The sequence below is a fragment of the Atta colombica genome, unplaced genomic scaffold (genome assembly GCF_001594045.1).
Source record: "Atta colombica isolate Treedump-2 unplaced genomic scaffold, Acol1.0 scaffold66, whole genome shotgun sequence".
Classification (NCBI taxonomy): domain Eukaryota; kingdom Metazoa; phylum Arthropoda; class Insecta; order Hymenoptera; family Formicidae; genus Atta; species Atta colombica.
In genome coordinates this window covers 814,207-829,705 of record NW_017259557.1, presented here as the reverse complement: position 1 = coordinate 829,705, position 15,499 = coordinate 814,207, and the positions used below count along the sequence as shown (strand labels likewise).

General features: G+C 32.8%; 1 protein-coding gene across 2 annotated transcripts; it reads right to left on the bottom strand.

Annotated features, from left to right (window-relative positions):
* Positions 1–5,225: 5,225 nt before the first annotated feature.
* LOC108692221 (glycosyltransferase-like protein LARGE2) lies at positions 5,226–13,656 on the bottom strand. 2 transcript variants are annotated; one of them, XM_018200395.1, is made up of 12 exons: positions 13,338–13,656; positions 10,313–10,465; positions 10,115–10,245; positions 9,860–10,043; positions 8,929–9,473; positions 8,689–8,838; positions 7,779–8,081; positions 7,058–7,254; positions 6,853–6,994; positions 5,791–5,921; positions 5,605–5,697; positions 5,226–5,471 (listed from the first exon to the last, which is right to left on the bottom strand). In XM_018200395.1, exons 2-12 carry the CDS (start codon positions 10,389–10,391, stop codon positions 5,366–5,368), a joined length of 2,061 nt encoding a protein of 686 aa, XP_018055884.1. In that variant the 5' UTR covers positions 10,392–10,465; positions 13,338–13,656; the 3' UTR covers positions 5,226–5,365. The 2 variants fall into 2 exon arrangements, with proteins under 2 accessions (XP_018055884.1, XP_018055885.1); XM_018200396.1 differs by having other exon boundaries at positions 8,929–9,452.
* Positions 13,657–15,499: the final 1,843 nt, after the last annotated feature.

The window sequence follows — 15,499 nt, the reverse complement described above, 5'->3', positions numbered from 1 at the left end:
TCCCCTTCCCCCCCCCCCCCACACACACACACATACACACACACATATGAGGAGCCTCCAGTTGGCGATATTTCACCGCAGGTAAGGGTAGGTAGAGAACGTTCTTTAACTGCGAATTTATCGCCAGCGAACCATCCACTCTTTATGCTTTTGTTACCTTTTTTATCTGGGAAGATTAACGTTTCCCTTTCTCTAACTTTAGCAGGGATTTCGGACGCGATTGTATACAACTTGTTGCGATTGCGCACGGCCGCGATTTCCGCGGCGAAGCGCCGAGCGATCGAGGAAACGTATTTCGAATGAGTTCCACGCGAACTTGCCTTACCATTGAACGACACTTGAATTCAAAGGGCTCTCGATCAATCCCATACTCTTGTCTCCCGAACTCAGCGGCGACCCGGATCAGCGTTGTTCAAGTAAAACACGACGGATCCTGCTCCATAAATGCATATATTCGAAATCGCGATATATTGAGAAGACACTTTATGTCGACCGTAAACTCAGCGCTTCTTCTCTTATGCAATCGCACGAGAAGTTTCGATTTATTAAATATCTCGGTATCTCATGCGCGAACGCAGATTAAAATAAAAATTTCCTTAATCCTCCAGACGTGAGTCTCTACTGGATTTATTCAATTATATCCTTGCTGACGATAAGTCAATCTATTGGAGAGAGCTACTCAATTATAAATCTCTTTGTTCAAAAGTATTAGAATTTAATTTTCTTTATGTTACCTCTGCATATTTGAATTATTTTTATTAAAATATACGTACCCAGTAAACATCAATTAACGGTGATATAATACTAATGTTATATTCATATTCAACAATATGATATATAACAGTTACGTTGAGAGAATTTACTACAACAGTTTTTGAGTATGAAATTATAACATTGATTTTACTTTGATTGTATTTACTGGCTATTTATTTTTATGTCATTTTATTTCCTTGAAATTAATTAATGCCTTTTATTTAACATAAGTGAGCCCCAGCAGTAATTTTAGCGCTAGTTCTGGAGGATTAAGATAAAATTTAGGTTCGAATGAAAAAAAAAATTTCGATTTCTTATCTTACATCCTGTGTTTTGTCGATTAAAATCTCTCCTTTTAGGATGTTACATGTTATTCGGATCGCGATACGAATATATAATTTAATATTTTATTTTATTTAGAGTAGATTATTTCAATTCTTTTTTCTTATCTTTGTTTTTCTTTTAAAGCTATTCCTTTTATTTCGCATTCTGATTATCTGCTTTTGAGATCGATTCGCGGGACGCGTAAAATGCGATGGCCAAGAACCATCCGGAAAACTGAGCTTTTCGTGCCCGGATTACGCCAAACAGTATTAAGCGCTCGATGACTACGACTCGAGTGCAAACTTGACAGCCATCCGGGTGAGACGCGGCGGAGAAAATAGCAACGCGGTCGTGTCGCCTCGATTTTTCGCCGTGCCACCGCGATCGACGAGCTCGACAACTTATTGCGGAGTGTTACCGTCTAACTCTCGTGCGAGAAAAATGTTCAGTCGCGATGCGCCGCGACAGTCTGAGAAACGTTTCCGGTTTCTTGTAGGCCAGTGCCAACCGATTTTTCCAACCACGATTTTTCTATCTTCGTTTCTTCTCGAATCGTCGAATCAATGCATGCGGAACGCGTCGTTCCATTATGTTTGTCTCTTCTTATACGTAGACTTGTATTACTCAGCAGCCCGAATGTGTCGTGCAAATGAGAAGGAAATCGCGCTTTCGATTCGAGCGTATGTGAAAAATCGAGCTCGCACGATCGGAGAACATCGCAGAACAGTATTTTAAGCGGCCTAGCAAAGTCGCGGCTTGCCTAGATCGACCTCTGTGCCGTGCTATGTACATACACTTTTCTCTCTCTCTCTCTCTCTCTCTCTCTCTCTCTCCTTCTTTCAATTGCACTCTATTCGTACATGCTGTTCATATTGTAAATGATACACAATGGAAACTCGCACGGCACGGGTTCGGTCGTCATCGGCGCCACGAATATATTTTTGTAATTTTGTATTTTGCATTGCGCCTTTCTCCGCGATCCGACGTCTCACTCGGCCGATTATTCCAAAGGATCGATTTCCATTTGTCGATACCATTGTTCAATCCTCGGACGTTTGATGGGGGCAACATGAGATCTACGCACATTCCATGTAACACTGTGAGAAAGTGCTGCGCGCATCACAGTTAACGAAGCGAATGTACGTACGTCATACCCCGGCATCGGAAATAATTTATTGATTGTCACCGCGTGAATTCTGAATTGCGATTGCGACCACGTCACTTGTGCGTTCTGCTCCGCGAAGTTTCAGTACCGATCGATCGCGAATCGAGTAACACCGATCTTGTCTTTTTACGATCGACTGCACTTTTTGTACGAAGCCCTCTCTTTCTCTCTCGTTCGTATAACGAGGCACTTATTAATTCTTAACAACGAAGTAATCGAGATTTAAACAAACTTTTTATTTCTATTCGAGGAATAACTGAGATCTTCAAATAAAACTCTTAAATATCACCAAATCAATTGAACGTTCAATCTCTACCATTCTTTTTTATTTTTGTACATAGTGTAGAATTTCAGTGGACTATTTCAAATTATTCTCGAGCTATTGAAAATATTCTCGTTTTCGTCTGTTGAAGATTTTTGTTCAGTTATAATTACGTTCCAAGATACATAATTTTCCATTCGTTGGTAGAGTAAAAAGAACATATTGCTAGAACTGACATTATCGGGGACAAAATTAAAAACGCAATTTCACACGAATGAAAACCAACGTCATTAAACACTTTCATATCGTGATGTTGTATCGGAAATTCTCAGCGCTCAATTATCTATCCAACTGCCAACTACAACGCAATGTCGTTGCGTGATATTTCAAATATCGTGCACGCACATTCCTCGCTTCCAATACCCTTCGATTTGTACGTGCTCGTGAAGTGTTACAATAATTTACATTAAAATAGGGTAATTTACGACTAGCACAAGCAAGCTCATTTAGGCTGCTCCGATTTGTACGCGGTACAGAAGAGAACTTGACACGGTCAAAATTTTTGTCGAAATTAATAACATTGGTGTCATTTCAACAATTTTAATATATTCGCAAATATCACGCATATCATTATCATTTACATGATTTTAATATCATTGATTATTAAATTTTATTATAAATACTTTTACAATTTAGATTTGTCGTATGATTTTAGTGAAAACATTGATTATTAAAATTATTAAATATTTTGAATAATTATAAAATCAATTTCGAATTTTTATTTTCTATTTCTTACGTACAAACGTTTAAATACTTGTATATAAAATGACAAATATGAACATATTAAATTTACGATATGACGCTTCATTCTTTCTGCCAATGAGCGGTCAATCGAAGGTACCGTCCAACCAGTAGATTGGTCCAACTTACAATCTTCCGAGAAATTATTTCTGGATCTAATTAGAACACTTTTTATAAGACGCGTGCATTTTATAGAATATAGTTCAGTGAAAATTTACACAGACCTAAAACGGATCACGCTAAATACTTAGTATTTTGCATTTGTTATAACATTCTGTGGGATATAATAATTATATACTTAATATAATTTGTATTCTGCAATTACAGCATATAAAATGATTACGTATATTCTAGCAAGCTCTAACTGCTGTTTTGTTTCTTTAAACAAGGATTTAAAAAAGACATTTAAAAAAAGACATAAATTCTTTAGATTATACGCATCTTTATATGCATTCTTGACATAAGTAGAAATGGTCAAAACAGATACTTCGCTTATTATTTATGTTTATAAAGAATTCGCTGGATTTTTATCAAATATACATAAATAAATTTACATTCTTTTTATAGCGTGTGAAGTGTTCCGTAAATAACTTAATTATTCTCTCTCAAGACTGACAATCTTAGAGTTAGGACAATATCTTCTGTATTTTATGTATTTTATGAATGAATATTCTCGTTATTTCTCGATAGAATTACGAAACAACGCCATCATGAATTTTGTTTGAATTAACTTTGATATGAAATATGTTAAATTGTTCCTTTTAAAGAGATATAATTTGTTATTCCACATATAGTGAAACATACGTATAAACATAAATAATTATCATTGATTAACATCGATCGAAGCCAACTGAGCTGTGTTCATTTGCTTCTATTACCTGTTACAGAACAATGTTGTTTAGTTGATAAGTCCTTTGCCTAACGCATAAACAATTATTAAAACTGCCTAATTGCCGCATCTAATGGCGCTAAATTTCAATGAAGGAAGAATGTAACGTGTACGAGTAAAATAATTAAATATTGTAGGAAACACGTAAATACATCGCTAAATATGCATAATAATTCTGTTAACACACATGTCGAACTTGACAATGTCGTGTAAGAATCGCATCTGGTTAACTCGTGCTTAACGAGTATTTCTCTGAATCATTATGAATCGCAAATCAAAAAGAAAATTATCATTTTATTGACGCAATTTCGTATCACGGACGAAGAGTACTGTGAGATTGTGGGCTAAGGAAAATGTTTTTATCGAGATATGTAAGCCGGAATGATAATGTGAATGTAAATGATTTATATATGCATGTTGTAGATAATAATCTTCGAAATGTAACATCCGCGTTCTCGCCAGGTTCTACATGAGGTAAAAATATCAATGATCGAGAAAAAATTTCATTAACGAAATATTTTTACCGTTATTCCTACTATGTATTCTTGCTATTTGTACGATTTATTACTTTTATATTAATTTTCTATATATACTATGTTTTAATATTACTATATATCTTAAGATATTACTATGATTATTATATTTGCGCTATGTAGTTACTAATGTCGCTATTATTGTCGTCATTACTGTAATTATTTATAAAAAAAGATACCTTGCCTTGTAATGAACGTCTCAATTTTCAATGATTTAAATATAAATTTTCGGCCGAAATTATGATTTGTATGTACAATGTATTAACATACTGGCGCTGTAAATATTATACATATTTTATAAATGAAATATTTAGTGTGATTGTAATATTACAATAATGTACTGAAAGCACCACTCTGTACACTCCACTAAATATATGGGTTAAATTTTAATAAATATTTCCCGATCCCAAATCTGATCCATTTTTTTATTTGTTTTTCAGATATTTTTATTACAATTATTTGGCACTGGTAAATAAATAAATAACGCATGTTTTATTTAAAAGGAGGTATATTTTTGTTAAGAAAATAGCTGCAATACACAGATTTTCATAATATATTCACAAATTTTCAGTAAAAATATAATACTCTTATCAATATCATTATATTTTTAAAATTATACGTTAAAATTATAGAATTTCTTAAATTTTCTCTTCTTTGGTCTCTTTCTTTAGTTTCGATAGTGCAGTCTCGCCATATTTTGTCATTAGCTCTTTAACAAATTCATCCTTCAACTTTTTAAGACATCTGTAAAATAGAAATCCAAAAAAAATTATAGCAAACAGACATCTTAACTTTTTTATAACGTATAATATATATCATAATGTTACAAATTCTAATTACGAATTTTTTAAATAAAAGATATGATATGCTATATTACCTTCTATAAACAGAATCTGTTCTAAACTTGCCAATATCTAAACTAGGTGCATGAGGTCGATGTATAATAAAAGTATCTGGCAAAACGATATATCTGTAATTTCAATTTTTGATTTTAATTGTGCGCTATATGTTAATTAAATTGGAGATATTTCATTATTTAATGAATAAAATTACTATGCTTTACTTATAATCTAGTGCCGTTAAATGGGTCACGTAGGAAACTTTATTCCATCCAAATCCGACAAATCGGGTGTCGTATCGTGGAGCAGATTTTGAAACTATTATATAAGGCTCGAAATCTGGCTCCCATGAAATCTACAACAATTCCTTTATTATGTAATTCATTGTTTTTCTTATATGGCATAAATATATGCAAAAAATTTTTTGGAAATTTTAACAAACTAAATAAATAAGTGTTTCTTATAGATTTTGAGTCTAAATCTGAATTCTGAAGACGTTTTGCTCTATCATGTCCAATTTTTTAGATAATTGAGAAAAATGATGGCTCTTTAAAGTCCCATTATTGTGCAAGTCAAGCTATTTACGTGAGTGGAAAGTTTTTTAACTTCAGAAATGGATATTTTAAGCCCATTCTACAATTGCATAAGCATAATTGTAAACGATTGCAATTGTAAGAATTGATCAATCACAGGCGAATTCTTCTCATATTTGACTATGATTGATCAATTCTTACACAACTGCAACCGTTTACAATTGTGCTTACGCAATTGTAGAATGAGTTTTACTTTTGGAAATAAAATAACAATTAAAATATTCATTTTTGAAGCTGAAAAAAACCTTCCATGATTCATGCAAATTGTCTGACTGTTTATTATACAATAGTATTTTACATCGATTTGTTTTATGATATGTTAGGCTATATTTAACATTAGTAAATTTTCTTCTTACACTTAATGTTTTTACATAAATATATTTAAATCAGTTCTGCAATCACATTTAATGTTACTTTTGTTCTTTCTTCAAACGTTTCAATTTTCACAGATTTTTTATTATTTTTCTCGATTATTTCACCTCTAATAAACTGGACGTAATGGAACAAAATGACTTATAAATTCAAATTCAATGACCCAAATCCTTAAGAAACACCTACTTTGGTTTGTGTTTCTCTCAAAGTTTGTTTTGCGATCGCGTATTATTTATCTTTAGCAATGTATCTAATAATATGTAGGGTGCTCTCAAACCCGGTATCACTGGCAATTCTTGTAATTACGGATCTCGCACGCACTTGGTAAGGCTCCGTACTGTTTCGCCAAAAGCTGTAATTTGTGGCAGCGTGTCCTTGTGTCCAAACATGATAGCGAAACGTGTATAAAATACCGCGTTTAAGAAACTTCAGTAGTTCATCTTTGTTAATGGGGAATGTGAATCTGTAAGAGGCGATTTTTCTTGATAAAATAATTCATTTTGATATTGCGAAAACGATGAATTACCTATAGCGTTCGGTTTCGAATGCTGGCACGATCAGAGCTACTTTATCTGATTCATTAATATTCAATCGGTTAATATAGTTCATGATATTTTCATATAACCCAAATTGCGGAAGAAAATCGACATCTAGTTGGAAGACGAATGGAGTTGGTACGTATGATATCGCAGTGTTTCTTAAATAATTGATAGGATAAAGATCCTAAATGGAAAGTAATAATTTAGATAAAAACAGAAATCGAATATATTAAGTTCTTATCTAAAATAATGCAATGTAATATATATTTTATATTTAGCATATCATCTTAAAACATAGAATTTCATGTAATATGATATCTTTAATTCTTCATATCCTGAAAATTATACAGTTTTGACCAAAAGTATAAATCACAAATTGACGTAAATATTTTATATTTAATTAACATTTTATATAACAAACGATAAATTGAAAGACAATTTTGTTGAAAATAAAATAATATTTATTTTTGTAGCAATAATTTTATAATTTTATAATAATTTTAATATTTTGTTGTTTAAAATTTTTTCTTAATCTTAATCTTTTGTTAGTTTTTCTTTGGATTTTTCTAAGAAAATGTAATAAATTGAAGGTGTTTTATACTTTTACGGCCAAGGCTATAATTAAGAAATTGCATCTTTTTTATTCTGCGATGTTTTCTTCTAGAGTACTAATTTACTGTCGCTTTTAGAAGCACAAAGACAACGCACCCCGTCTTTGTACACGACGTGATAAGCGATGTTCCTTCTCGTTCGCAAATCCACGGAGCCTCGCACAAAATCCAGGAAATTCTGGACCTCCGCATCGGTCAAGTAAAGCGCGACGCTTATAGTCCCCGGCCAGTGTTTCGATAATGCTTCCAACAGTGGTATCCTTTCGATGCTACACTGAGTGACTAGAGCAACATCCGTTGGCGAATACATGTTATATTCATATTCGAGAAGAAAAGGGTGCGTGCGATATAAAATAGTAGCGCCTTTCTCGAATTCTCGACACGGATTCGATTCATTATACTAAAAAACAAAGAAATGCGCATACAATGAGAGTTGTTACGGTCGTATTAAGTAGGGGAGAGTTGCTAAAAATTGTACCACTTAAATTATATTTTATTATATTTTCCATTTGATATTGATTTGATACTGTATACAAATAAATATTGAAGATTGTAGCTTGATTTTTCAGGCATCTATAATCACAAATTTATTTGTCAACAATAACAAATTAATTTGTTGTTCTATCTAACATGTTGCAGTAGGATTATTAATCTTATGTTTTTAATTATTTTCATTCATTTATTAAATTCGATATTTTCAAAGTATACGCGATTTAGAAGACCCACAGATATGACTTAGGTCGGGTTCACATCTTGATGGAAAAGCGGAAAGTGGAAAAGGGGAAGCCAATCGAAACTGGCGATAGTAATAAGCGGTACATTTCGCTTCTATCTTTCCACGAGTTCTGATTAGCTTTTCCGCTTTCCGTTTTTCTGTCAAGGTGTGAACCCGATCTTAGGTAAGTGGTAAACATTTAGCAACTTTCTTAAGATATCAAGGGACTTTATAGACTCTCTCTCTCTCTTTCTCTCTCTCTCTCTCTCTCTCTCTCTCTCTCTCAACTCACTGGAAGTGCGCTCTCGTGCTTGTCACAGCCGAACAAGCGCTTTCGCAACAGATTGCCATCCATTTCGAGGAAGATCCGGTGCAATTTTCGAAACTCGTTAGCGTGTTTATTATGAACGTCTTGCTTTCGCGGGGAATTCCAATGGAGAATCTAAAAGTAATACAGACGCGCTCGGTTAAAAATCGATCGATTCCCATTCTCGACAACAGTATAATCGAAATTACAATGCACGGGACGTACGTTCATGTGATTCGTGTCGCGATAGCACGTGTCACTTAACGTGTGATCGCTCAGCTGTATATTCCAGGTACATTCTATTTTGTATACGATACTCGGCTGCTCATTGATCACCGCGTTTATCACATCCTGATCGGCCAGACTTGTCTCCGGTATATGTCCCAACACACATTTTGTCACACTTTCCCAGGATCTCGAGAATTTTCTATCCCGTAAACGTCGCAGGTGCATCAACATTACACCAGTGTTGAAACCACGGCCTAGAGCCGGCCACGGCCGCTGACCGTACGACAATGCTTTCACATACCAATTACTCTGGTTCTCGACCAAGCCCAAGGCCTCGCCAACCGAGAACCTCTCAAACATCTTCCACAATGGATACACGTCAGTCAGAACGGTTACGTCCGTATCCAGCACAAGCACTTTGTCCTCTCGCATCGCATCCGGCAGTATCAACTTCAGAAGACCATACACCCCCGAATAGTGCTTGTTCGGTATCCACGAAACCCTTGGCACCCAAATCTCAGCTTTGTAGAATGTTACATTTACTAAAATAATTTCCTTCGAGCGATTAGAGGCAAAAAAAAGTTCTCGCGCGATTTCGTGCATTTATCGGATACCTATAAAGGTATTCAGTATATTATACAATATGAAAAGAACTATTTTTTTCTCTACTTCTTTTAAAAATCTCAATTTTAATAAAACTTCAAGTACACACCTATATTAGAAAAATTAAATTTAATTTAATTTAACAAATTTAAATTTAAATATAAATGGATTTTATATTTATATCAGGAAGGTTTTTTTCTCTATTTTTTTTCTATACATTGTACTTCACACGCCATGTTCACACAGACGTGGATAAAAATTAGGTTTCTCTGCTGCCATACGCATCACAAAGAGAGTGCGTGCTGTATCGTAAAAGCGTACAAACCATGTGGCAAATCCCACGTTCGGAACAGAGTCGAAAGCGTTTTCCTCGCAATTTCGTCGACGAGCAAATGAAAATGCAACGGATTCGTACGATAAAATAAAATGGACTTCACTACGGTTACGAGAGCGAAGGTTGAATTGTATCCGGCGCACACCATAGCTACGTGTATCGTGTCGCATTTCACCTTGAAAATGTAGAATATCACTTGCCGGTATGTACAGCACTGATGAAAGTATAAGGTTTACGAGCGTTTACCTCGAAATTGTTTTTTAACTGCGACCGTTCGGGAGAGCGATCTTCCGCCCGCAAATTCGATCTTTCCACCCCCGCCGATAACGATCGCCACTTCCCTCCGATGCTCGATTTGCCTATCTCCACGGTGGGAACTGAAAACAATGTTTTCTGATGCTTTTCAGTGCTAAAGAGAAATCGATGTAACGATATCGCAATTACCATTCAACAGCAGGTACAAATAAAAGATCACGGATGGTACTAAGATGCCAAACAAACATCCTACCCATGATCGAGCCATTGTAATATGCCGTACATGTTTCCCAATTCGTGATATGATGTCGCGAATCAATTAGGCTAGATGCACGTTGAAATCTACGGAAAAAGAGGGGAATTAATTTCGAAAAAGCGATCAACATTTCTAACGTCCTTTGCTTTAAGAATGTATCAAATGCATTAGTATTTTATACTTAAAGTATTAAAAATGATTTATGTAGTTTCAAAATTTATTTATCTGTGTTTATTTACAAATCCTTTACATCACAATGAAACATTATATAAATCATCTTGAATACTTAAACTCTTTCTATTAAAAAATTGATATTTTGGTCATTATTTTATAATACATTTTCATATCTTTCAATTAGAATATAGATTTAAAAAATATTAATTATTGAAATAATTTTTCATCCAGATTCTAAGGTGCTAAATTTTTCGTATTAATTTTATAAATCTAAAATAATCTGAAATGTTTTCGAAATTTTTTTTATTTTGAAAATATATATAATACAATATATATAATACTATAATACAATATATATATTGAAAATATATATAATACATCCTTAAAAATGTATGTAATACATTCTTAAAGTCCTATTCACACTAGCGAATTGAATTACGATTGTGATTGACGATTGGCGATTAGTTTTTCAATCAATCAGAACAAAGTAGTCACCGATTGCTCTGCTCTGATTGGTTAAAAAATAATCGCCAATTTATTGTCTATTATATATAAAGACAGTTAAAAAAATATTTATTTAAAAAATAATTGGAAAACACACAGACGACTTTAGGATCCTTTCAAAAGTGAAATATAACTTTGTACCTTGCAATTTACCGAGAAACATTATCTCTAATGCTTCATAAGAAAGACTCGAGTCAAGTTTCGTCTAATTATATTAGACGATTTCGAATAGGCGAATGGCAACCAGTTTTGCAAAAATAACACGATGTTATAATAAATTTGATTAGTGCTTAACAATAACTTAACAGTGCGCAACATTATTAATAAACGTATACACTCTTCATTCATCTAGTTCGCTCGATATCTGATGCCTGATGAAAGTCAATAGATCATGTTTAACATGCGAGTTTATGAATGCGTTATATCCAATTTCCTCACGTTGTACATACATAACAACTATACGAATGCGACGCAATCATAATGCATGCAAATTAGCGCCATAAATGAAAATGTTGTATTCCTTGCGTAGAAATTCGAGATAATTATACCGCAAATGCGAATTTATGCATCAGTATTCGATGCATGTTAAGGCAGACATTAATATCAAATCTGTGCCGATAAATAAATATAGTCTGATATAAAATAACCGGGCCTAATACCCAATATGTCCTATTTACTGTTTATAGGTAATAACATGATGAAATTAACAGGAGCATTATTTCGTTATCTAACTAGAAGTGAAATTATTTCGTTATCTAACTACGGCTAAAGCTATCTTTTTCAGGGATCAGAAGACGAAGGTTGCTTTTGGTTACATAACGAAAAAATGCCCCAGATACAGTTTTAATAAATTTAAAGATTGCCTGTCTGACTCAATTTATTCATTGTTATTGTCAGTAAAGCAAAATGTAGACTGTTATATCATGATATAATATTTCGTAGTAATTTTCTTTCTATATTTAATTGTAAGAATCAAGAGATGATTATTAATTCCTGTAGTTCATTTTATTGTATCTGTTTTTCTCATTTATATGATCATATATCATTTTATTGGCTCTGTATTTATACTTTATAATAATATAATATAATAATATAATTTATTGATTAGTTTATATTATCGACAACATTTTGTTTATAATCAAAGAGAAGAAATTCTTTTTAAAATAGAATCAATATGGCCCATCTCTAGACATACAAGATATAGCCAAGGATTAAATCGTTATCCGCATTGAGAAAGAAACACAATGGCGGATAATATTAATTTATTAGCGATTAAAGAGCCACGTAATATTACTGGAATTATAATTAAAAATTAATAAAATAAAATGTTAAGTGAAAAAGTTAATAAAAAAAAGCTTCAAATTAGTTCCGTGCGAGATTAAAGCGAAGCTGAGTCTAGATAAATGTTTACTTTGCTCTTTTTGAACTATCCGGTAATCACCGGCTGTTAATTGGACATATGCGACCCGGTTTACATTCTCGAATAGTGACGTGCTTGTGTAATGTATACTCGCACATTCAGTGACAAAAAAACGACCAGAATTTTAATTTATCTCTTTATTTCATATGTCAGCTTCGCATACCATTCAGTTACATTAAGTCGTAATCACATTTTAACGATTGCGCGGTTATAATTAACAATTACTTTTCAACCAATCACAACAGTACAGTCACTGATTTCTTTGCCGTGATTGGTTGAATCGTAAAAGCAATAACTAATCGCGCAATCGTTAATGAGATTATGAATTTATGAATTACACATGATCCAATGAATCTGATCCAACGAATCAATAGGGAATTTTTGCAATACTGCAAATCTGTTTACCTAGGTACGGTGAATGCTAAAGTCACGTTATCTTCTTCTGACAACTAAAAGAATAACATGATTTTAACGTTTACGTATTTGGATCCACGTTATTGCAAAAACTTCCTAATTATTCACGATCTTTGATACTCGATGGAACACTATATTTTCGAATATTTTTCTTTTTTTCCATACCTGCAGCAAAAAATAACAGAAAGTGCTAACAAATTATTTAAGAATTTTTATGAGACAGGAAGCGACGAGTTGCAACATTTGAGTTTAGTTTCTCTCATGATTTTATATCTCCATTGTTCGCGTTTATCTAATTTTTCGAGGAATTAATTTGAAAAAACGTAACAGAAATTTCAAAAATAAAATAAACATTTAACAATATAAATTCTGTCTAAGTCGATGCACAATTCGCAGACTGTGACCTTCGCGATGATATGCGGACGATAATAACTACCAGTACATACCCAGTGCCGGCTCAACTATCGTCGCTCTCGTTATGTGCATCCGGTGATGCCGGTCCACCCGATCTCTGAGACAAGCGGAAGTAGCCGCAATTTCTCCGCGGAGTAAAATACACTGGCGAGAAGCGAATGTCGTTGTGCGCTCTTTTTTTTCTTCTTTCTCTTTCTCTCTTTTTCGAGACAACCTGCCTCGCTGTTATTGTCGCTGGCGACAACGTAAATTGCCGCAATTAGCTCCGTCACGACGATAACACGATACCACTCCCACCGGCCGAGCGGAAAACACAAGAGCGCTCCTCACAATCAACCGAACGATGCAACGTTCGCCATACAATACAATGACGTATTTTATTGCAACTATCGTCGCACGACCAAAGCTCTTGCGCAATCCAAAAAACGCCGTCGATAATAAACGTGTCGATAATTCGTTCTCAACGCAAGATGGCAGCCGTGTCTCTCTCGCGTAGAGAATCTGGATACCTTCTACCCGATTTGTAATTGGTCCGACACTTTTCATTTATTCATTTAGATGCATAATGAAAATACATTATGCTTTTATTTGTCCGTGTAGTAGGATCTCTAATCATAAATATGTATCATGCGTGGCCATGGACTTGATATCGTAATATTTATGATTAGAGATACTACTAAATTTTTACGTATTTTAAATTTTAATCGTAGTCACCGATGAGATATTGAAACCTGAGTAAAGGACATAAGGGCCTTTTTCCTGTAACCGCAAAATGTCTCCACAAACTGTTCTCTGAAGAAGGAAACTGCACAACAATATTCATTTTTTTTTTCAGTGTTTCTGATGAAAATAAATGAACGCTGAAATCATTGAAATATCTATTAATTTGATACATTTATTTCAGTGATTTATTTACGCAAAAAAATGGATATTGTTGTAAATTATATATTCAAATTCACAATGCAATATGCGAAATTTGTTGAATTCTAAGTACTAAGTTAAAATATGATAAATTTCACTGAGCGTTCAGCGATTTTGAATATATCAAATAAGAATTCTACTTTGCATCGTCACGTATGCAAAAAAGCAGAGCTTTCACGATTCAGAGCTAACACATAGTACAATAATCTAATTTAAATCTAATTTTAATCTAATTTAAAAGTGAAATATCTCAATTGGAAAATGTATATATTATCAAAAGGCTAATATATATTTTATCAAATAAAATGTATTGAGAATTTTGCGATTTAATTTGTTTCGTATAATTCATTGAATATTATCGATTTCAATTCTGTTAATGAAAAGCGCTGTTAGATTTTAGAGGTCCACTCCCCCGCCACATTACATTGACAATTCTCTTTCTTTTTATAAATATATTCACCCTCACAAAAACTGGACTACTCTAAATTATAATATATAATGGTCTTCTTATTGCGACTATTTATATATTTGTTTTTCTAAATTTATATTTTTATTTTTAATTATTTTATATTTCGCTAATTATTTTGCATTAAAATACAAATTTTAATATCGTTTTTAATATTGTAGTATTAAAAAGACTGCTCTGTTTTTATCAAATATGTTTGCAATTTGCAAATTGTTGAATAAAGTTAGAATTTTTCCAATTGCAAATAAATTACATTTAATTTATCGTTGCAAAGAAAATTTAAATGAATAAAAAGGTGTTATATTTCAATTATATTTTTGTATATCATACAACTAAGAAGTACGTTATGTGTAACTGGAGGTTTGCAAGTTTTGCATTTGAATGTTTTTATGTATTACATAAAAGTTAATATTTTTATGCAATATATTTGGTAGAACATAAAGAAAGATAGAACAGATAGATAGAATAAAACATAGAACATAAAGAAAGAATTATAATAAATAAAGTCAGATACACAAACACAATACAATATAATAAAATATAACAATACAACACAAAAAATAGAATTAAATCTTTTTAATACTAAATATAAAATACATAAATTTCTTATACATTTTTAAGATATTTTGTTTTATATACATATATAGAGAAAAGATCCCTTATGAGATAACGAGTTTATTATTTTGGGTAAATGCTATGAAGGCAAAATTTAAAAAAATAATAGGTCATTTTGAAAGGAATTTAATAAGCTTTAAGATATAAAATTATATAAAATTTAATTCAAATTCCATTTTTTTTGAAAATTAA

Coding starts and splice junctions, on each gene's coding strand:
- LOC108692221 (XM_018200395.1), bottom strand. CDS start 10,391: ATGGCTCGATCATGGGTAGGATGTTTGTTTGGCATCTTAGTACCATCC. Junction 10,044..10,114: donor AGTTAAAAAACAATTTCGAG/GTAAACGCTCGT, acceptor TACATTTTCAAG/GTGAAATGCGACACGATACA. Junction 8,839..8,928: donor GCGACACGAATCACATGAAC/GTACGTCCCGTG, acceptor TATTACTTTTAG/ATTCTCCATTGGAATTCCCC.